The sequence below is a fragment of the Lampris incognitus genome, chromosome 1, assembly GCF_029633865.1.
Source record: "Lampris incognitus isolate fLamInc1 chromosome 1, fLamInc1.hap2, whole genome shotgun sequence".
Classification (NCBI taxonomy): Eukaryota; Metazoa; Chordata; class Actinopteri; order Lampriformes; family Lampridae; genus Lampris; species Lampris incognitus.
This window is the reverse complement of record NC_079211.1, coordinates 99760088-99783372: the sequence shown is the minus strand read 5'-3', so window position 1 is coordinate 99783372 and position 23285 is coordinate 99760088. Positions and strand designations below refer to the sequence as shown.

The window sequence follows — 23285 nt, the reverse complement described above, 5'->3', positions numbered from 1 at the left end:
AACACCAACTACCACGGAGGAAGGCTATTTGTCCCAAGTGGTCAGAGAATCTAAAATCAAAGGTAACAACACTACAACCCCATCTCCATTCACCCACACTCAGCACTGAGAATAACAACATTCTGCAATACACGCAGACTAACTACAGACTTCGTCGTCCACTATATTTGCTCACAACTTAGTGTAAGAACGAATATGGCAATGTCGTTTTTTAACAATACACATACATGGAACCACACACGCCACACTAGTCAGGACAGCACGCCAGGCTAGTTTGGAAACAAGAACACAGAAAGGACACTTGATCAGCTTTCTTCAAAACAAGGCGTGAGAAGTAAACCATGATAATGATGAGGCACACATTGCACTGGGTCCGTAAACACAACCCATGACTAAGGGTAAACAAATTCCCTGAACGGAATCACAAGAAAGCATGGTTTTGCTGTCATTTTTGACTTGTTCTACTTTCTTTCTTGAAATACAATATGGATGGTGTGATAGTTAAAATGGGTGGTGTGATAGTTAACATGGGTGGTTTGATAGTTAACATGGGTGGTGTGATAGTTAACATGGGTGGTGTGATAGTTAACAAGGGTGGTTTGATAGTTAACACGGGTGGTTTGATAGTTGACGTGGGTGGTCGCTGCCTGTCAACACATTGTAACAGATTCGGTGGTAGAAATCCAGAGTTCATTACCCCTGGGTGGGCTGTCGTCATCAGCGAATAGACAGCGTGATAGAGCAAGTAATTCAGTTAACAGGCGATAACAACGCTTCAAAACATGGGAAACCCTTCACGTTCGTGACATCAAATCCGCCAACGAGCTATAATTGCTCCAAAAAACAAAAAAAACAACAAAAAAACGTTTTACATTAAAACGAAAAGGCCAATACAACAGCGCGAAGCCATTTTAGCTAACGCGTTAGCAGCGCAGCCCACGCGCGCGCGCACACACACACCAGTCCATTCACTTCTTTGGAAAACTGTTAGCTAACCCCCGCGGCTAGCGTTACTGGGTCGTTATTATTACGAAATTCAAACATATGAAGAAAAAGAAGGAAAAAAAAACAATTTACCTCCAGGTGTCACTAGGTATCCTTTTCGCAACAAGCCCCGCACAAATAATTCTCAGTTTGTGTCAAGTTTCGTTTTAGACGTATTTGTACTGACGCGACGCCCACCCGTCTCGTCGGACCGCCGATCCCGTGTCGGTGAGGCTCCCCGACAACTCCAGAGCGGGATGGGATTACGGGAAAGGGGCGGGGCATGGTACGTGACCCTTCACGTTCGACGAGGGAAAAAAACAAAAACAAAACAAAACATAAAATAACAATGAAACTTGAAATACGCGTGGAAATAAATCTATTTACATAACGAGTAAAGACGAAGACGCAGCTGACGGCTATAAACTCACGCGAATAGAGAGAGGATCAACCTGTTTGTCCCCGCGGATGCGACGCAGCCTCAAAGGCGCGCGCACGGTCTAAATTTATATCCCGCATAGCTGTCGGCGACTGAATTACCATCTATCTATTGCTATCTGTTGTAAATGTAATAAGTCTGAGACTAGCGAATGCTGTTGGGATTTTAAAAAAAAGAAGCTCCGCAATCCTTCGGAGTCAACATAACAGTGCTGTGGGAACCTCGCTTAAAAGTTGGGATGTGTTGTATTTGTTACATTAGCGGTCCCTGTTGTTGGTTTGTCCTCATACTTGAATATTTTAGCTGAGCAAAAGAGGAACAGGTGTAAAAGTGGGGGGGGGGGTGTCTAATTTCCTTTGTTTCTTTTTCTTTTTGTTCCTTAATGTTAGGATTATGTACCATTTTATCCTGTCAACTCACTTATTAATTGACTTATTCAAGGATGTACAGTATGTGTGTATGTTGCATGTATGGATTTATATGGGTCTGCAGGATCTTCACCTTGCCGCGGTGACGAAGCTTGCGCGTACCAGTGATCCCAAGAGACATGCTGTCCGGAGCTTGGCTCCTGGTGGGGTCACCCGAAGCGGACTGGTCAAGGGGGAGGTTCCAGACGATGCGTGATCCAACAAAGACTTCAACGGCGGAATTGGCGGAAGATGTCTCCAGGTCACAACGGCAGTGAAGGTGGATGAAGGCTGCAACAGAGGGTGGTCCCTAATCGTCTTGGTTCTCCTTGCCTTAGGTCTCTGGCCACCCCCTGCCAAGGACCGTGTGGTGGCTGCAGGTGCATCAGCTACTCCACGTAACAAGCTGTCACGCGCAGGCGTCCCCCATTATGCGGCTCTAGGATCGTCCTCTACGCCCACCTCTACCTTAAACCTCTCCCAGTAAGCTTTTCCAGAGACCCATTTCCACCCCTGTCTACTGGAGTCACTGACGCACGAATGTTTATTTTACAAAGGACTGCATTGTGGTCACTTACATATTGTTCCTTTCCTGTATTGGCATCTATTCTTGTTTTACTTCCATCATTTAAGCACAGTAGATTCCTTTTATCTAACAAGTCTTATTAGACTTGTTAGATAAAATTAACATCAGTTTTCTCACTCCCCCATAATGTGTTTTGTGCATTGAAATCCCCACACCAAACAGTGCTTTGTCCCTCATTGCCCTTCTATTTCTCCGAGTTTGTTCAATTCTATTCGCATACATGGGTTATAATAACTCAACACCACTAATTCCTTCCTTTCAACCCACCCTTCCACTACCACATACTCCATTTATTTTCCTGTACCCAGTACTCTATAGGGAATCCCTTGTTTAACAAAAGTGACACAACCCCCCCTTCCTCCTTCTTGCCTATCTTGCCTAATTGCAACATATCCATAAAAATAGTAAGAAACCTCAGGGAGGGCAACAGAGGAGGGCTCTCTCTCCCAAGATGGACAACGTGCAGTGGATGTTGTGTTTACACAATTTACAGAATACAACATTGAAAGAGGATAACAAAATTATAACGGAATTGTAAAATTTATGAAGAATATGGATGTGCAGGATGCCAAGCAGTGTCCAGGAGCCACTGGAACAGCCCAGGACCAAAGCGACCAGCATTACCATGTAAAAAAAAACAAACAAACATGCTAACAAAAATTACATTTATTCATAAGATATTAAGTAAAAAGAAAATGTAATGAAGGGAATGCCAAGCAGCGTCCAGGTGGTGACCACCATCGCCACGGAGACCTGGGAGGAGGACAGACTGCACGTACACACAATGGAGACTCACATGACACCGTTCACACACCGTTACACCACCACCCCCCTTCGGGAAGCGCGTCCCCGCGCTTAAGCCTATCACGCCGCATACGCTTCCGATGGCCTTACGGTCGCCCCATCCCACTTCTAACACCAATGTGGCGAGTTCGGGGAGGGGGGGACCGCCGCAGCCGGGACGCGAACCCGCAACTTTCACACCATGGGAGACATCACTAACCGCTGGACTAAAGGGTCCGACCCCTTAGCCAAGTGCTAAGGTGTCTAATTCTCCGTGCACGTTACAATATATACAAAAAAGTCGCTGTGTGCTGCTGAAAAGGTTACCGGATATGGATCATGACTGATAAGTGTAAGTATATTCGTGCCCCCCCCCCCCCCCCCCCCCGTCGGCTTACGAGACTGAACAGAGGAATTGGTCGGATCGCTTTGATTCATGCAAAGCGCGCTGCGTCCTCCGATACAGCAGGTGGCGGTAAGTGGCGGCTGGGCCATGTTGCTGGCGCTGAGCCGGGGGGAACGTTTCCGTGGATCAACAGCGCCACTTTTGAGCGCTGCCAGCACACCGGCAACACATATGTCAGACGGACGGTTGAGGAAACCAAGGGAACGTACGCAAAACAATATAGTCCTCCGTCAAATGAGCATGGTAATTGGTGTTTATTTGGTGTGCGGTCACAGGTCGAAATGAAGAATGATTTGTGTGCCATCAGAGGCTTCGTGGCAGCTTGCTAGCCGTTATAACGGTAGCTTGCCGCATCCTGCGCCGTTGTTTTGTTGGACGTTTAGCTTGCTAATGCTATTCCCGTTAATTTAGCTAATGGGTCGGTCGGGCTTGCTTTAACCAACCGTGTCAGTTGAAATGTTTGGATGTTTTATCCGACGTTACAATTGGCCTGTTTAGCTCACAGTCCAGTAAATGTTAGCGAAGGCTGCGCCAAGATTTGCGAGGCTAGCAATGCGAACTATGACCTAGGTTATTAACCAACAGCTACCAGTAAAAGTCACCTTATCAACCCCATCAAGTTGGTATTAAGACTTGGAATTCATATGGAATTCATTGTATGATCTGAAATCAGTTTTAGTGACTTGTGTGTGTGTGTGTGTGTGTGTGTGTGTGTGTGTGTGTTTCACAGACCCAAAGATGGTCCAAGACAGTGCTCAGATGCGACAGCGAGGTGCCGAGGACTTTATGGCATACTATGAATACGCCTGTGCCAGGCAAGACTCTGTGCCACTCCCAGCGGTCAAGATGAACCTGTCCGAAGGGATACTGGACTTCAGTGGAGACAGGGTCAAACTGACAGACTGGCCACCCATTCTCAATTCGATCTCCATCAACAAACACCTAGGCCACATTGCAATCATCAGTACATACCAAGCTCGTCCAGGTGCTCGAGACACAGGTAGAATGAAAAGCATAGGAACCTGCCTCAAGCGCTAACTTTTATTTGAGCATCCTTATGTACAGACATTTGCATCACAACCACAACTGTATCTGTCAGGTGTTATTTTTTATTTAAAATTCTCATTTAACATTTTGTGAATAGAGTACTTGCCATATTCCCAGTGTTTTCCCATTATTGCACCTTACTGCACCAATATATATTGTTTTTATTATTGTTTTACCTTTTACCTCACTATCTGCCGTTAATTTTTCGCTCTTGCACCAACATACCAGGTCAAATTCTTTGTATATTTTTGAACTACTTGGCAATAAATATTATTCTGGTTGTAGGGGTAATATGAATGCAATTTCCTACCCACTGTTCTTATGACTTTCATTAAACATAGGAAAAGCCGTACTAGAAACCTTTGTGATAAATCCCTCTCTACCCATTTCAGATAGCAGGCACTACAAGTCCATCAATAGGAAGAAGATCCCAGCCATCCGTTCCAAGGATATAATGCTGAAGTTGTGTAAAGCCATTAGAGATTGTCTCACTGTCTCTTCTAAACTCAAGACTCTGTACCTTAATGGGCTTCCACTGAGCGAGAGGGACCTTATCACTTTGACTAAGGTAGAAACAGACTGAGATGAAGAAAATAGACATAAAGCAGAGCAACTGATAGTCAGTGATTGATTGCCAGTCTATTTATTTTTGTCTATTCTAGGGTTTGGCAAAAAGTGTTTCCCTAGAAAAGTTGTCTCTGGCTAATTGCCCAATTTCTGATGAAGGGTTGGAAGGTATGCATATTGAGAGTTTGTAGTAAGTAATTAGCTTTGAATAAGTTTACTATAATGTGACTTGAACATTCAAGATGTGCGGTATGCAACTCTTTTTTTTAATATATATATTTTTCAGTCATTTGCCAAAGTGTGAAGTACTCTGCAAACATCAAGGTGGTGGATTTTACAGGATGCAATCTCACTTGGAGAGGAGCAGAGCATATGGCCAACATCATCAAGGTATAATGTCCAGTTTCTACAAAACATTTATTTGCACACTGTTTTTTTTTTATTATTGTGGAAGGGAGCTACATGATTCTGCGAGTAATTCAGTATTGTCTCCATCTTTTTAGCTTGATCTTCCCTGAGGTAGTTTGCTATATCCTAAATGCAAAGGAAAAAAATGGTCTTTTATGAGAACGTAGGTTTCTTCTCCTTTACTACTATGTTTTTAGTTTTGCAGGACGCTCAGCTCCCATGTCTTTAATGAAATTACACCTAACCTTTATGTCCCGTTTTTGTATTTCTGTTTATAGCACCAGGGTATGCAGAGACATGGCAAAGCGTGGGCAGAGTCATTGAGGTATCGGCAGCCGGAATTTGAGGGAATGGGGGGTCTTCGTCGCATCACCCTCAGCTGTAACACTCTGATAGGGGACAGGGGGGCTGCAGTGCTCGCCAATGAGCTTGCAGAGGACCTTTGGGTTAAAGGTACGCGCGCGCGCGTGCGCGTGTGTGTGTGTGTGTGTGTGTGCGCGCGTGTGCATGCATGTGTGTGTTTTGAGAACATAAGGGCAAGAGATCAGCTCCCCTCTTTTTGTCAGTCCATTAATTTTTGTCAAGAGTTCTTTCCAAGTCTTGTTTTTTCCGTGTCAACAACTGTATTTGAAACAGCTTTGGATCTCCAGAAGTGTGGTCTGTCCAATGAGGGAGCTCGTTGTCTCTTGGAAGCCCTTAGGACTAACTCTACTCTTTGCGTGCTGGACATCCGGAATAACCCTCTAGTTGGTGAGCAACTACAGTGGAAACCACTTAGAGTGATTGCACCCATCCACGATGATATAACCACTGTAAACAGTTGATCCCTTTAAGCCAAGTTGTGTTTTGCTTTGATTTTTTTCCCCATGTGTGACATCAAGTAGATGTTTTGCATTAATTTCACATAAATTTATTTATTTTCCTCCCTCTTGCAGACAACGTGCTCATAAAGACGACAATAGAGAAAGTCTTGATGAATGCTGACAGCCAGCCTCAAGAGGTGAGTTTGTTTGGGGCCAGTTTTTAAGAAAACATCATCTGAAGTTTGAGTGAAGGGATTGTGTATATGTGCATGTTTTTTTTTTATTGATATCAATCAGTTTTATTGAGCATGTTAAAAAACATGAGCAATAAAAAAATAAACAAAATCATCAGCAACATAAGCGACAAATAAGCAAATCAAAGTACAAATCATATTCAAAACGGGTAGGTAGAAGTTGAGAACTTTTCTTGTCCTACCCCCTTATACTATTCATGTACTGATAATGGAAAAGGAAAGTTTAATTTACGGCCATCATTGTCTGTGATATCTATCTCAGTCGACTCAAACAAATTAACCCATTTGGACAAAAAAAAAAACAAAAAAAAACTGGTCACTGGCCCAGCTTGCAACCATTCAATATTTTGTCTCTGAAGAGATTTTAGTTCAGATAAAGTACCACATGTTTTCACCTCATCACTGCAGTTATTCGACAAATGAACTCCCTTGGTTGTAACACAGTGATAACAGGAACAGTACAAGTGATGATTCCGTACGTGGTGGGAGTGTCAGAACAGTTGAGGTGCGTATTTTCCAAATACCACATCTCAGTTGCTTTCAAACCCCAAAATAATGCTGTGCCAGAAATTGGTCCACACCAACGATTGGGTCCCCCAGCACAAACAGAGCAATATAGTGTACTTTGTTAAGTGCCGGGAGGATTGCTGTACATCATGGAAAACAAACGGACGCTGGTGAAGAGGATGGCGCAACAGGACTCCGCAGTCTACACTCATTTACAGGCCAGTGGCCACTCTTTCAAGGATGAGGATGTGTACATCCTTGATAGAGAGGAACGCTGGTTTGAACAGGGAGTCAAAGAGGCCATCTATATGAAGAGGGAATGACCATTGCTGAACCGGGGGCTAAGAGTATATCTGTCACCGTCTTACAATGCTGTGATTGCAGCCATTCCCAAATCCTCTGTGAATAGTACACATTGCCAATGAAAAGTCACAGGAATTTGCATATGAAACCAATTGTTGTTTTCGGTCGTTATGCCTCTGTGTTGTTTATAAGGGTGGACTGAAGAGATAACTTAGATGAGTGATGAAACGTTTCTCCCAATAAACAAGTCCAGATGAACTAATTCATCTTTCTGTGAAGCAGTACAAGTGTTTTTTTTTATGGCTTGTATGTTGCCTGTTTTGTGTTTTTTAGTATTACTGGATCAAGCCTTCAGCCTTCAAAGAGCACCCTAAACTTTCTGCTCCCAGACGAGCACAGCCTGGTACATTGAAAGGGAAAGCCACATTCAGGATAGGTACATGTATAAATTATCATTTTTTTCTTTCTTTTTTTGTATACTCCTGTGGATTTGCACTTAATGTGGTTTCAAACAGGTTCTTTAACTTAAGAGGTTACTGATGTGTACCTTCATGTACGTTATACTTCCTTGAATAATTCAGGAAAAATAGTTTTGTTTCTGAGAGTGGTTTTTGTTTATTATAATTGCACTGGTGTTTGGCCTTTCCAAATCCAAGATATTCACTTGAAATGAAGTAGTAGCAGGTGCTGGTAGGTGTGCACCATCCACACGCTCCAACAAAAAACGTGACTGAACCTGAGTTTTAGCTGTTATTGTTGTTGTTGTAGTAGTATCTGTTGGGAAAGCTCTTTTATGAGTCCGGTCAGCCATATCTGGTTGCTTGCCAAAACACCTGCTTTATTATTCTGCACAAGGTTCCTTAAAGTTGAAAAGTGCCCATCATTGATAACCAAAGTAAATTCATCCTGATACAAAAGGGTGATTTATGATGTACAGCAGAAGCTTCCTCTCCGAGTCAAAGAAGGTTGAATCAGTTCATCTGGATACAACGTTTATTGACAAATGTGTTTCATTACTCATCTAAGTGACATCTTTAGTCTGCAGCCAGACTGTAGAGGTCACTTAGATGATTTATGAAGCGTATCTGTCAATAAACGTTGTATCCAGATGAACTGATTCAACCTTCTTTGATTTTCTTACCTGGATTATTGAGCATGCATAAAGACTTCCTGTCTGAGTGCTGAAAACATGCCATTCAACAGCACGTGCTTTACACCGACATCAACCAGGAAAATTAATCCAGTGCTGTTAAGACACATTTTCAGTGGGCGTGGAGCCTTACACCTAAAGAAGTTTAAACTTGTAGGGGTTGTTGTTATCTTATACCCAATTTTTCTCTTTCTGATTTCTCACTTTTGGTCTATAGTAATCTGGAAACATGGTAAGAATTCAGGTTACTGTCACCATATTCTCCCTTTGTTGCCCCTAACAGCCATAAGATGGCAAGCCGTAGTAAAACATTTATTAAGTACTTCTGGTGAGTCATGTGAATTAAATTGAAATATTTGATCTAATAGAGTTTTGGCCTAGCAATAGCTGTGTGGTCAAATCCCCCACCTCTGGAGCCACATGTGTCCCTTGTTAGGATCAGATCCCACCAGATCCTTCTCTCCTTAGTCTCCATTACACCCTGTCCCTTTCTATGCTGGCCCATTAATAAATTAAAAAAAAAACTTTTTAAATTCTCATACCAATTGGACTGTTCCTATTGCATAATAGTCAAAAGTATTGGAGTTGGATTTAATTTATCTTACGAGCATCTTATATATCCTCAAAAGTGGATATTTGCCTATCACAAAATTTAAGAGCTGCTTCCCAGTTTTTTTTTTAAATTTGAAAGTCTTTTTCTCTTTTCTTTTTTTTTAGCTGAGGTCTGTGGTGTGTTGCTCAGATGTATATGGTACTTACCTGTGGTAGATAATCATAATCAATGGAGGAAAACTGACATAATGGTTTATTCTGTCTCGCTTGTATTTGATAGACTCACAGCTTTTTTTTTTCTTTTTGTCTCAACAACCAAGCTCTGTCCTGTAAAAGATGTAATAAGTTAATCTTACATAGCAATCCCATTGCTCTTTGGAAGCTTGAACTGTTTAATTTTCAATTTTATGCTCTATCCATGTTAAGTTCCCATCTAGTTTATTCACTGTATATCCTTTTCCTCCTGGTCCAGCCCCTCCAAGATTGACCTCAGCTGGAAAGCGGAGTCCGAGTTTTGCATGGCAATCGAAGCATCATTCCCACTCTAGTCAGGTGCCTTGGCGCGCTGCAGCTCGTGCTGGACGCCAGAGGTAAGTAAATGTGGGAAGTCATTTTACTCAATTCAGTCAATTGAAAATGCAATCTATTGGTAAACTAGTAATACTACTCACACAGTGCTGTTTTTTGGATACCACAAACTTCTCACTCAAAATAAATATTAATATTAAATGTACAATTATATAAAATCAATGAAATGTAATTCATTATCAAAATGTTAATATCTATTTTCCAAGTTGAAAATTAATCAAAGTCAGGACTTGCGGTAAGGATTTGGTTTTAGTATGACAGAATGGTCCCAAATGACTACAGTTTTGAAATAAGCATTTTGCAATGTTGTGTTTCTAGGTGGCTTGTTTATGGTTATCCAGTGGAAAGAATATACCTTAGATCAGTTTTACCACTCTAAGAGGATTAATGAACATAGGACACAGAATGTAAATAATAAATTAAAGACTGTTCAAAATCATGCAGTATAACTTTATGAGTAACTAAACCTAGACCATTTTTGTGAGTTTGCTGACATAAAAAAAAAACCCCAAAACAAAACATGTAAAGGTTAAAAACATGGCACGCTGATGTTTTTACACTGTGATGTTATAGTAGCAGGATAAACACAGCTGCAGCTAAAAACATCGATAATCGGGGTTTGAATTACACAGTGGCTTTCAGGGGAGCCCTATTGGTGTGCTGCTACACGTCACATGAACATGTGTGGTCAATTGCAGGTTACTGAGAAAAACATTCTGCTTTTACTACATACAGTTAATATTGTCAGTAACATTTCACTTCATACAGAGAAAATCCAGCCATGCAGGTAACACAAAGAGATAGAAAAACAATTTACCTTTGGTGTGTTTTGTATCACTCAAGCAACAACAACGAAAAATCCACACAGTGAATCGGCCAATGGTTTGCGCTACACTTCTAAACAGACCAAACCTAGGTTACATCACATGACAACATTGGAACATGCCCACAGCCTCAACTGTTGGTCATTGGTCATACACAAAACATAGGCTAGCAAGACAACAGCCACACTATAAACACAACATGCAAATGCCTACTGCATAGTATAACATCTTGGAGGCAATGTCACTAAGATAATTACACCATAATACTGTACCCATCACACTTTTGTTCCAACACCTTGCAGGAATAGAATTGAAACACCACAGGCCTAAATAAAATGAAAATCAATACCACACAATATATAGCATACAGTATTCAGCTGCATAGCACACATGCCACATATTTCCTGTATTATAGGCTAGCCTATCCTACATCATGCAAGTCAATCTGATAACAAGCACAAAACTGTCCGGACCCATGGCGCACCTGCCAAGTGTGAAGTCAGTCGGATAAACGGTTGTTGAGAAAATCAGACAGACAGAGACTCCTTCCATTTTTGTTAGATTGCTTGTATTCCAAGGAATTTTGAACGGCCCTCGAGGTCGTCCATGAGCTTAGGTCATTATCACATGGATGAAATTCACACTGTCGAGCCAAAATGGCCCAGAATATGTGCTGGTAAAACTGTTTGATTCATAGATCTCCAGAAATACACTACCGTTCAAAAGTTTGGGATCACCCAAACAATTTTGTGTTTTCCATGAAAAGTCACACTTATTCACCACCATATGTTGTGAAATGAATAGAAAATAGAGTCAAGACATTGACAAGGTTAGAAATAATGATTTGTATTTGAAATAAGATTTTTTTTACATCAAACTTTGCTTTCGTCAAAGAATCCTCCATTTGCAGCAATTACAGCATTGCAGACCTTTGGCATTCTAGCTGTTAATTTGTTGAGGTAATCTGGAGAAATTGCACCCCACGCTTCCAGAAGCAGCTCCCACAAGTTGGATTGGTTGGATGGGCACTTCTTTGAGCAGATTGAGTTTCTGGAGCATCACATTTGTGGGGTCAATTAAACGCTCAAAATGGCCAGAAAAAGAGAACTTTCATCTGAAACTCGACAGTCTATTCTTGTTCTTAGAAATGAAGGCTATTCCATGCGAGAAATTGCTAAGAAATTGAAGATTTCCTACACCGGTGTGTACTACTCCCTTCAGAGGACAGCACAAACAGGCTCTAACCAGAGTAGAAAAAGAAGTGGGAGGCCGCGTTGCACAACTGAGCAAGAAGATAAGTACATTAGAGTCTCTAGTTTGAGAAACAGACGCCTCACAGGTCCCCAACTGGCATCTTCATTAAATAGTACCTGTTAGAGCCTGTTTGTGCTGTCCTCTGAAGGGAGTAGTACACACCGGTGTAGGAAATCTTCCATTTCTTAGCAATTTCTCGCATGGAATAGCCTCACAACATATGGTGGTGAATAAGTGTGACTTTTCATGGAAAACACAAAATTGTTTGGGTGATCCCAAACTTTTGAACGGTAGTGTATGTGTATGCATGCAATTCTCGGCGGGCAGGCAGATCTTGGCGTCAGCTAACTTATTAGCTAGCCAACTCAGTCAAGAGAAGTTCAAGTGGTGACGTAAATGTAGTGATGTGAGTACGCTGCCACGCATGAATGGCCACAGTAGGAATAAGACAGCATTATGTTTAATATCGTGAAGACAAATGTTCGGAAGTTGGAATGTAATAAGTGAATAAACACAACATTGGTGTATTTTTATTATTGTTATTCATTTCAGGAACCTTAATGTACAGAAAAATAAAAATGTATAACCTGTGACACAAAAATGGATGATATTTCAGCGCTCCCCCTAAATTTCTCAAAGTAGGCTTTCAGGGGAGCTCATGACCTTTTCAGGGGAGCTGAGTTCCCCTTAGCTCCCCCATAATTTGAACCCTGATGATAATGACTCTTGTTTGATTTGGGTGATCCAGCATTGACAGACAGGTAGAGCCATCACTAACAAATGTCAATAGCACCGTCAGTGCTGGTTATTTGGCACACAAGACCAGCCTGGCACGTTTTAACCTCTACATGGTTTTTAACCTGTAGATGGCAGCAAAGTCAGGGCAGTCGTTCCCAAATTTAGGAATCTCATGTCCCAATTTGAAATCAGGAAAAACATCCACAGCCCACCCGGCCCTTTTATCGCAACAGTTCTGATCAACACATGAGACTAAGATGATTTTTTAAATTTTTTATTTCATAAACAGGCATTCTATGCAAACGCACAGTAATGCAGTGCAGGTTAATAATTCAGCCATATATTCATCCATTAAGCAACAAATGTTTGAAAATTTAGTGCAAATATTGAATTTTGAGCCTATATCCTGGCTGTGTAACACTGGATAATTAAAGGAGCTATAGGCGACCACCGGTTTTTGGCAACGTTTTTAATTTCTTATTATATCTCGACAGTAATCGATAGTACTAAAAAAATAAAAATAAAAAATAAGACGTTTGGCAACGAAATGAAAAAAATCCGTCGTTCCTGTAAGGGGCAGGAGCTAAAACAACGACATCCAATCAAACGAACGACCAAGTCAAATGATTGGAAGGAGGGAGCTGTCTATCAAACCCTCAGTGACGCGTTTGTTATGCGCATAACAGTTGCACGTACACAAAAGCCGGTTACTAACACATAGCTGCCTGCTAGCAAAGAAACCCATTTTGAAATAGTATCAGCGATATACCCTGTTAATGATTTTCTACATAAGAGATTTAAATTTGAAGTGGATCCTTGCATCTTCTGTTCTTCTGAGGCTGAAACCAGTGATAATTTATGTTTTGATTGTTTTTATGCTAAATGATTTTGGTCTGAGATCCATATTGGTTGTCTTTAAAATTAGTAAATTTACCTTCATTTACATATGTTGATATAATCTACTTAATGGGTAATCTAGATGCAAACATCTCAGATACTATTAATCTTGTGATTCTTTTGGGTAAATATCATTTACATACTTGTAAGTGGAAAGGCAGCCCTCCCTCTTTTACCATGTTTTTATGTACATTTGTAAATTACATGAAATCATTGAAATATTTGGAAAAAACAAATAGAAAAGCAAAAAAAAAGTGTGCTTCTATATCTAGGTCCTTGCTTTTTTAATTTCTCTTAACCTGCTCCTTTTTGCTCTCCATCTGTTTACCTAATTGTTTCCTTTTTATTTTTTGTGTTTGAATTTGATGTGACATTGTTGCCACCGTTCCACCATTGTCTGAACTTTGTTTCTTTTTGTACATTTATTTTGTACATTTATTCCCATCTTGTTTTGTATATATCCTTGTATTCAATAATAATAATAATAGTAAAAAAAATAGCTGCCTGCTAGCTACCGAGCATTATAATAATAAAGTTAGTTATGTTCATTATACTAATAAAGTTAGTTTTCTCTTACGTGTGTGACATCCATTCGGTACAGCTAATTCGGCTCCGCTCAGAATGATGCTTGTCTCAGGTGAAATGCTTTCGCTCCAATCAGCTGGTGTGTCCAGTGCGTGCATGTGTTTTCGGGGCGTGGCTTTGGAGGCATCCTGATGCTTTCTGATTGGGAAGGACGGTGTCCAATTCGGTTTGAAAATATTTTTAAGTTCTGCCCAAACTCAGCGGCCGCCTATTGCTCCTTTAAGTTAAACACATTTAACAACTTCAATATGGAAAAAAAAAAAAAAACAAAAAAAAAAAACAACCTTTCCTTAAAAAAAAAAAAAATAGAGAAAAATCAAATTAACGCTAAACTGGGCCAACTGAACGAGCATTTCTGATGCAGTCATTAAAATCCATCACAGGTGGGCCAATTGCTGTGTAATCGTTTGAGACGTGACATTAATTTGTAAATCCCAACGACAACTACGCGGGAGTATTTTATGAGTCTTTCTTTTTGTTTTCTTTCACAGCTTCATTTCTTTGATTCTCTGATGATGTGCTTGTTGACTCACTGTCAGTACCTCCCACAGATTAGGAGCCAAACACACCAGTACAAGGCATTACAACAGTATTGCTATAGTATTTAAAATGTTTTCCATTGGTTCCAGAGGTCTGCCCCCTGGCACTACTGTGACAGAGCAGAACTTTCAGGTGAGAAACAGCTTATCTTCCCTTAGCTACATAGGTACAACCAACATATTGGTGTTATTGAAAGAATGTCAGACACACCAACGTATTGGTGTGTCTGACATTCTTGTGTAAGAAGTGGGGTTGTTGTGAAGCTTCTAGTGTGTTGGTGTAGTGTTCTGTGCCTGTCACGTCTCACTCTTAACCTTCACCGCTGGCTAGCAGAAATGCGAACCGGAGAGCTGAGCACGTAAGTCTCTCCCTGCCAGTACATAGCCTCTCCAACAGCAAGCCCTATGTAGTGCCTCCTCATGGTGACACGGTAACTGAGTACACCTTGGACCCTGGCTGAACTACTAGGGACTCGGAGGAGGTCTGGCCCCTAGACATGCGGTATGCAGGCCCACCAGTGTGTGGATATTTCCTGATGCCCATGAACCAGCCCCCAGCTATGGGTTAAATAGTGCCACTGCCAGTGGTTACCTCGGGAGAGGAATAGGCTATGGGAGTAAACCCCTACAGAAAATCAACGTCTACAGTGCTGTTGTTGTTTTTTTCTTGCCCTTTTGTATCTGTTTAAGTGGGAGAGTACTGCTGACGTCGTGTGTGGCTGCCGCTTCTCCCTCTCGTAGCCCCCCCTTCCCATCCACCACTGTATGTCTGTGTTATGTTTATCTGTTGTCTTATTTCACTCCATTTATTGTAAAGCGACTTGAAGTGTTAGAAAAGCACTATATAAGATTGATTTATTATTATTATTATTATTATATTACCTTGCATGGTCAATACAGAGAGGCCATGAAGGTAGCAAAAATCTTATTTGTTAGGGTGTCAGTGCAAACACGAGGCTACAATGTCAAGTACTTGATGGTAAAGTGACCGATGCCAAGACCTGTTGTCTTGAGGTTGTATGTGAGGTTGAGCTTGGAGTGTGTGTCTTTGGATCGTTAATTGTGCCATTTTAATTGAAATATTTGAGCAAATGCTTGAAAAGAAACACTGATTTGTTCCTTTTAATAGGAAATAAATCCCAAATGTTTACAAAATTGGATTTGGCAGTGATCTGGTTTTTAAATATTGTCTAATTGGGGCAATCGAATGGTTCTGTTGTGCTAGATGAGAAGAATCATATACAGAAAAGTAAGCAAATTCATTTCAAATTTAACTTTCGACCAGGTCTATTTCACTTACTGTAAAATGTATGATCTTCATCAGGGTGCAGCGACAGTAAAGGTTACCCTGGAGTCAGACTCTGAGAAAGAAGAAGAGGAAAAGGAGAAAGAGAAGTTGGGGATTGAAATACAGCAGAGTCCCTCTTCTCTGAGCCTCAGACATGGGCTCGCCGAACAACAGTTGAAGCGTTTGCAGGTCAGTCTGGTCTCCGTCGTGCATCCCAAAGCCTTGAAAAGTGGGACTTAACTGTTGTAATCTCTTTTAAGGAAAGTGATACAAAAAGGATAATAATATTCAAATGCCACTACTACTATGCTACTACTACTACTACAAAATAATTATAGATATTATAATTATTATTAATTGGTTAGATCTGAATTTATGAGGTGAATGAAGTGACAGGCATTCCTGGTTAGTCATAGGTCAGAACACCTACTTTTGAAGCATTTTTGAATAGGTGCTGTGGTACATAGCAATGTAATGTAATGTAATAAACAAGACAGTGTTTTAGACAACAGTATATTAGCCATACATTGATACAAAATGATATTCCCACATAAAGTGATCTTTTGAGAATTGGACAGTGGCCTAAAAAAGCAAACACTATACAGTTGCATTTTCTTTTTCATTGGCACTCACACACGTTGATTGTCATGGATGTTTCACAGATTTTAACATCTGTGTGTGTGTTTGTATGTGTCCTACAGATGGAACTAGAGGAGTGTCGTTTGAGGTTGGCAGAGGAGCGCAAAGCAAGATTGAAAGCCGAGTCAAGACTTATGGAGGTATAAATAAAGATATCAGGCTATATCACAGAAAGTTGAATCAGTTCATCTGGACATAACGTCTATGTGAAGAGGTAACACCCATCACTGAACCAAGGGAGGGGGGCTAAGAGTAAATTTGTTGCCATTTTCCAATGCTGTGATTGCAACCATTCCCAAATCCTCTGTTAACAGTACACATGGCCATTGTAACTCTAGTTAATGGTCACAGCAATATGCATATGAAACTGGTCGTTGTTTTCGGTCATTATGTCACTATATTCTTCATAAGGGTGGGGATACCAGCAGTCAGTTGAGACTGAAGAGGTCACTTTGATGAGTGATGAAACGTTTCTCTCAATAAATGTTATGTCCAGATGAACTGATTCAACTTTATGGGATTTTCTCACCTTGATCATTGGGCATGCATGAAGACATATCAGGCTATAGCTTTTGATATCCAAAGAATCACAATTTTAACAGGTACTCTACCAGTCAATCTAAGCCACTGCTGTAGCTGCTTGCTGGACAGGAAAGCCTGCTGGTTGTCCTGCTATTCCATTTCATGCAATTTTTCTTTAGTTTGCTCTGGCATTGTACAACTGTGGTTGTACAGTAGAGTTGAGCAATGTTGACGATTGTGTGCAATGTCGGCAAATGTGTATCGTTGTCAGCTCTTCCTGGGTGAAGATGGACTGCTGCCCATTGTGCCTTGTTCCCTCCAGCATTCATGTCATGTGTTGATAGTATAGTCTTCTTTAAGACTGAGAGACCTGCCAACATGCACGCATTTCTCGTACTCGGCACGCATTTTGACCCTTAAGTACGCTAGTACGATTCACTGCTCTCCAGGTACGCATTTTGTTGCATCTCGCATTTCGCCGGTTTCAGTTTCTATGCATTCTATAAAGTTGATTCTGCCGCTGAGCCACAGCAATCTATGTAAGTGGAGTGAAAAGCTTTCGGCCAATCAGAGCGCAGTATTTGAACCCACTCACCCACCTGCTCCTCCTAGCAAATGCTTCGTGCGTTCAGTTCAATTCAGTGCCTCTGCCTCAAGCAAGATCCCTCTTCGGCCGCTTGCTCATCACTGCTATTCGCCTGCATCCCTGTTTCTCACCATTCTAGGTCAGTGGTTCTCACCAATGCAAACAGCATTGAAAAGATAATATGTTACCGTTCATCTATACGATGTCGTGTGTGTGTTGCAAATAGTAGGCTAACCGTCACGTTTCCCCAAATCCATTAGCCCACAGACAAAAACTGTAGGCTTGCGTGCCATGGCTGAACCGCCTCAAAAAAAGGTTCAGAAGATTTCTGGACAGCTATCGGGAGAGATGGCCTTGCCTATGGGGACGAATTGCTGCGTCATGCTGCCGTAGCTGATATAAGCAGACGGCAAACAGCCACATTCTCCTCACTGCCATACTTTATAGACAGGCTCCCCTGCTTGTTGGGAAATGGTGTGACAGTCGATGAAGTGGAGGAGGCGTTTCGGCTCTTCCAGTCCACCACCTTGAACGATGGTATTCTGACCAAAAGGGCTGATGACGCTTGGACAGAACTAGGTTTGATGGAGTCAGGAGGGAGGAAACTTTTTGAAAACCTCTCCACTGTAATGCTTGGTGTGTGTTCGGTTTTTCACAGTAACGCAGACTGTGAAAGGATCTTCAGCTTGGTCACTAAAAATAAAACACAATGTCGTGCTAGAGATGCTCAGTTCTCTGGTGACACGAAAAGTCATGATTGCCTCCAAAGGCAGCACGTGTTACAAAAGAGACTTTCAGTGACGCAGTACTTAAAAAAGCCAAATCTGCAACCTTCAACAAGTTGCACTAGTTTCACTGTGCATGGAAAATTTGAATATTTTTCGTTGTTTGTTTTTAGCAAACTGATTTTGATATTGATTACTGCTGGTTTTGCATGTTTATTTAATGTTTTGATTTATTTATTTACAAAGAATGTCCTCAGTTTACTTTTATTTCTGGCAAGGATATTGATAACTGCTGGTTTTGCACATTTATTTAATGTTTTGATTTATTTATTTACAAAGAATGTCCTCAGTTTACTTTTAGAAGTTTCCATGGGCTATGCCTCCTGTGCAACACTTGTACAGCTGTTCTGACAATAAATCTCGACTGGTGAAAGTATATTATGTGTATATTATGTATTATGGTGTTAGGTATCTCAGTGGTGGTGGGTGAGGAACGGTGGAGCATACATTGGTGGTGGGCTATCAGGTGCGCGCGCGTGCGGGGTTGGGAGGGGGGGAGCGTACATTGGTGGTGGGCTGTCAGGTGCGTGCGCGCAGGGGGGGGGTTGGTGTTGGGGGGTAGTACTCATAAAATTTCTTCAAGGTTGGCAGATCTGGATTACTGATTTTATTTGTTATTTCATTTTAATTGTATTTATGTTTATTTATTTATTCATTTATGGATCTCTTCAGCTGGATTTGGCGATTCTTCCAGAGTTAAAACGGCAATTAATAATGCAATTTACAGAAACAGTTCAACTGTAGAAAAAGCATAGAGTCAACACATTCACACGCATTAATATCACAATTTGTATAACACAACCTATATGAATAGCTATGCACACATGCCATGCCCAGTCATGCAATCCAATAAGCCACCAAAACATCATACATGGAAAAAAAAAGTTCCTCAGTCCAAATCACCCCTGCACATTTAGCCAGTCAACGACTCTTAAACTTCACAGCAACGTACCCAATACAAATACAGTTTACATAGTAGAGCACAAATCTTCAGTTCCATTGTACATGACAATACCCACAATTCATTGTATTACCCATTCAATGATACACAGGGTCTGGGCGTCCGGATGGCATGGCGGTCTATTCCATTGCCTGCTAACACGGGGATTGTGCGAATCGAATCCCCGTGTTACCTCCGGCTTGGCCGGGTGTCCCTACAGACACAATTGACTGTGTCTGTGGGTGGGAAGCCAACTGTGGGTATGTGTCCTGGTCACTGCACCAGCACCTCCTCTGGTTGGTTGGGGCGCCTGTTCGGGGGGAATAGTGTGATCCTCCCACGTGCTAAGTCCCCCTGGTGAAACTCCTCACTGTCAGGTGAAAAGAAGCAGCAGGCGACTCCACATGTATCGGAGGAGGCATGTGGTAGTCTGCAGCCCTCCCCGGATCAGCAGAGGGGATGGAGCAGTGACTGGGATGGCTCGGAACAGTGGGGTAATTGGCCGGATACAATTGGGGGGAAATTTAAAAAAAAAAAAATTCCGCTCCTCATTTGTTGAGCACTTTTATCACCACCATTGACGGTTTCCGAAAAAAATGCTATCTATATATATATATATATCTATATATCTATATAGATATATAGATATATATATAAACTTTGTTAAAAGAAACACTCAACGGTAGGGAAAGTGCTCAACAAATGAGGAGCAAAATAATTCAGTGAGTCAAGTAAATTCTTTATGAGACAATTTACTTGACTAACTGGATTTTTTTATATACTATATATATATATATATATATATATATATATATATATATATATATATATATATATATACATACACACACACACACACACACACACACACACACACACACACACACACGTATATATATAATATACAGGGTCTGATGTTAAATCCCTTGTGGTGATATTTAGGAGGCTACACACAACCCAAGTTTATAAACCAAGACAGAAAAATGTCTTTATGCATGCTCAATAATCCAGGTAAGAAAATCAAAAAGGTTGAATCAGTTCATCTGGATACAACGTTTATTGACAAATACGTTTCATCACTCATCTGAGTGACTTCTTTAGTCTAAACTGACTGCAGGTATCCCCACCCTTATAAACAGTACAGTTGCACAACGACTGAAACCAACGACCAGTTTCATGTTTCATATGCAAAGTTTGGCGTCACCTTTAACTAGAGTTACAATGGTCATGTGTACTATTCACAGAGAATTTGGGAATGTTTGCAATCACAGCATTGTAAGATGGTGACAGATGTACTCAATAGGACCACCCTTAACACTTACCAAGTGTGTCTGCTCCTGAAGCTGTGTCTTCAGTCCATGTACTTTACATACAGGGGGCCGTACTAAAGGCAGAGGCATGGGTGGGCTATGGGTTCCCCAGTTTCAGCTGTAGTGGCCAACTTGTACATGGAGGAAGTGGAAAAGAGGGCTCTGATGTTGTACTGAGGGACACCACCTAGCCATTGGTTCAGATTTGTGGACGGCACCTGGGTTAAAATTAACTCAGGACGTACCACATTTCACTGACCACATTAACTCTGTGGACAACCACATCAAGTTCACCAGGGAGGATGTGAAAAATGACAGGTTAGCCTCTCAGACTGTGAAATTGCAATTGGTGATGGGGGACACTTGATTGTTGATGTTTACCATAAACCAAGACATACTGATCAGTACTTAAGGTTTGACACTGGAGCACAAACTAGGAGTCATCAGGACACTGTACCTCCGAGCTGACAATGTCCCCACCGACACAGCGGCCAGGCAAGGGGAGAAATCCCACATTAAACAGGCCCTGGTTAAGTGTGGTTATCCTAACTGGGTGTTTGTCAAAGCCAGGAAGACACCCAAACAGTACACCAGCCAATCAATGAGAGAAGGACAACAGCTGTCTAAGCGTAAACCAGTGGTGATTCCGTATGTGACGGGGGTGTCAGAAAAGTTGAGATGCGTATTTTCCAAACACCGCGTCTCAGTTGCTTTCAAACCCCAAAACACACTGCATCAGAAGTTGGTCCTCCCCAAGGATCGGGTCCTTTACCACAAACGGCAATATAGTGTATGCTGTGAAGTGCCAGGAGGATTACTGTGACTTGTACATTGGGGAAACTAAACAGACACTGGACAAGAGAATGAGACAAAACAGGAGCGCTAACACGTCAGGCCAGGACTCCGCAGTCTACACCCATCTACAGGCCAGTGGCCACTCTTTCAAGGATGAGGATGTGCACATCCTTGATAGGGAGGAATGCTGACTTGAATGGGAAGTCAAAGAGATCATCTATGTTAGAGGGAACGACCATTCCTGAACCGAGGGGGGGTGGGGGCTAAGAGTACATCTGTCGCCATTTTACAATGCAGTGATTGCAAATATTCCCAATTCCTCTGTGAATAGTACCCATGGGCCTTGAAACTCTAGTTAATGGTCACACCCGTATTTGCATATGAAACTGAGCATTGGTTTCCATCGTATGCAACTGTATTGTTTATAAGGGGTGGAGATACCTGCAATCAGTTTAGACTGAAGAGGTCACCTAGATGAGTGATGAAACATATCTGTCAATAAATGTATCCAGATGAACTGATTCAACCTTCTTTGAAGACAGAAAAATGTGACCAACTTCAATACGTATCCCTGCATTTAAAGAGAACATCAGGTGGTGCCGTCATAGCACAGCTGCCAAGATGGCTGTGCGAATTCGCGTTTGCAGCGGCCTCACCCAGTGCCGGTGTCGGAGGACAGTGGTGCAAATTTACATTTGCAGCGGCCTCACCCAGTACCGTCCATACAGCGTCTTTGTCCATGTCCACATCTGCGTCTAAGTTTTGTCTTTGTTTGATGGCTGGGAGAACTGGCGCTGGATCAGCTGGAAGAGCAGGGCGGGCTAAGCTAACTGCTAGCCCATGCAGACCAGCAGTTCTGATAACATCGAGGGCGGTCTAGCAGCGGCCTCACCTGGCGTTGACTGTGGTGTTTTTGATGTTGTCGTGAGGAGTGCGGGGAGGTGTGTCGAGGGTGTCTGGCTGCGAGAGCTGGTGATGGATCAACTGGGAGAGGTTGGTCTGCTTCGTCCGGTGGGCCTGGGAGTCACGGCCCCTGCCTGGCGCTGCGCCCGAGGACGAAAATGCCGAGGGCGGTCTGACAGGAAGTGGGGCAGGCTAAGCTAACTGCTAGCACATGCAGACTGGTGGTTCCGACAGTCATCCTGGCTGGCATTCGTTCCTTTGGACAGTCATTTTTTAAATTTTGTTATATATGTGTTAGTTTGGATGTGTGTGCTCTTGTCGTTTTTGGATGTGTTTATGTCTTTGTGTTGTACTGCTGTGGGCTGGGGGGAAACGTTATTTCATTTCATTTCATGCACGCAAGTGCATGAAGTGAAATGACAGTGTTCCTGATTCCTGATTCCAGCAGGTCAGAAACCGAATGCCATACCCATAATTTCACACTAGATTTACATCCAGTGTTCCTTGATTGTGTGGAGGAGAGGTGCTGGGTATATTGGGAGAAGGATACTGAATATGGAACTGCCAGGAAAGAGGAAAAGAGGAAGGCCAAAGAGGAGGTTTATGGATGTGGTGAGGGAAGACATGCAGGTGGCTGGTGTGACAGAGGAAGATGCAGAAGACAGGAAGAAATGGAAACGGATGATCCGCTGTGGCGACCCCTAACGGGAGCAGCCGAAAGTAGTAGTAGTAATAGTAGTAGTTCCTTGAATGTACCTTTAATGTTTTGTTTGATCTGATATTTTGATAAGCTCCCAATTGGATCAGATAAATCATTCCACATTATGACAGCATAATAAGAAAATGTTGTTTTACCAGTTACAAGCCTAGGTAGTATGTAATCACTTGTATTTGCA

General features: G+C 41.9%; 2 protein-coding genes across 2 annotated transcripts in view; one reads left to right on the top strand and one right to left on the bottom strand.

Annotated features, from left to right (window-relative positions):
* lifra (LIF receptor subunit alpha a) overlaps positions 1-1208 on the bottom strand; it is a 35156-nt gene extending 33948 nt beyond the window's left edge. Inside the window, exon 1 of the mRNA XM_056296754.1 lies at positions 1078-1208. The gene's annotated coding sequence lies outside the window, so the exon portion shown is untranslated. The remainder of the gene's footprint in view (positions 1-1077) is intronic.
* A 2518-nt stretch (positions 1209-3726) lies between these two features.
* cep78 (centrosomal protein 78) overlaps positions 3727-23285 on the top strand; it is a 53539-nt gene continuing 33980 nt past the window's right edge. The window contains exons 1-13 of the mRNA XM_056288910.1: positions 3727-3848; positions 4336-4605; positions 5045-5220; positions 5315-5387; positions 5506-5609; positions 5906-6080; positions 6264-6377; positions 6563-6627; positions 7828-7930; positions 9669-9786; positions 14712-14754; positions 15946-16098; positions 16611-16688. Coding sequence (XP_056144885.1) covers positions 4344-4605; positions 5045-5220; positions 5315-5387; positions 5506-5609; positions 5906-6080; positions 6264-6377; positions 6563-6627; positions 7828-7930; positions 9669-9786; positions 14712-14754; positions 15946-16098; positions 16611-16688 — 1464 coding nt within the window. The 5' untranslated portion in view covers positions 3727-3848; positions 4336-4343. The remainder of the gene's footprint in view (positions 3849-4335; positions 4606-5044; positions 5221-5314; positions 5388-5505; positions 5610-5905; positions 6081-6263; positions 6378-6562; positions 6628-7827; positions 7931-9668; positions 9787-14711; positions 14755-15945; positions 16099-16610; positions 16689-23285) is intronic.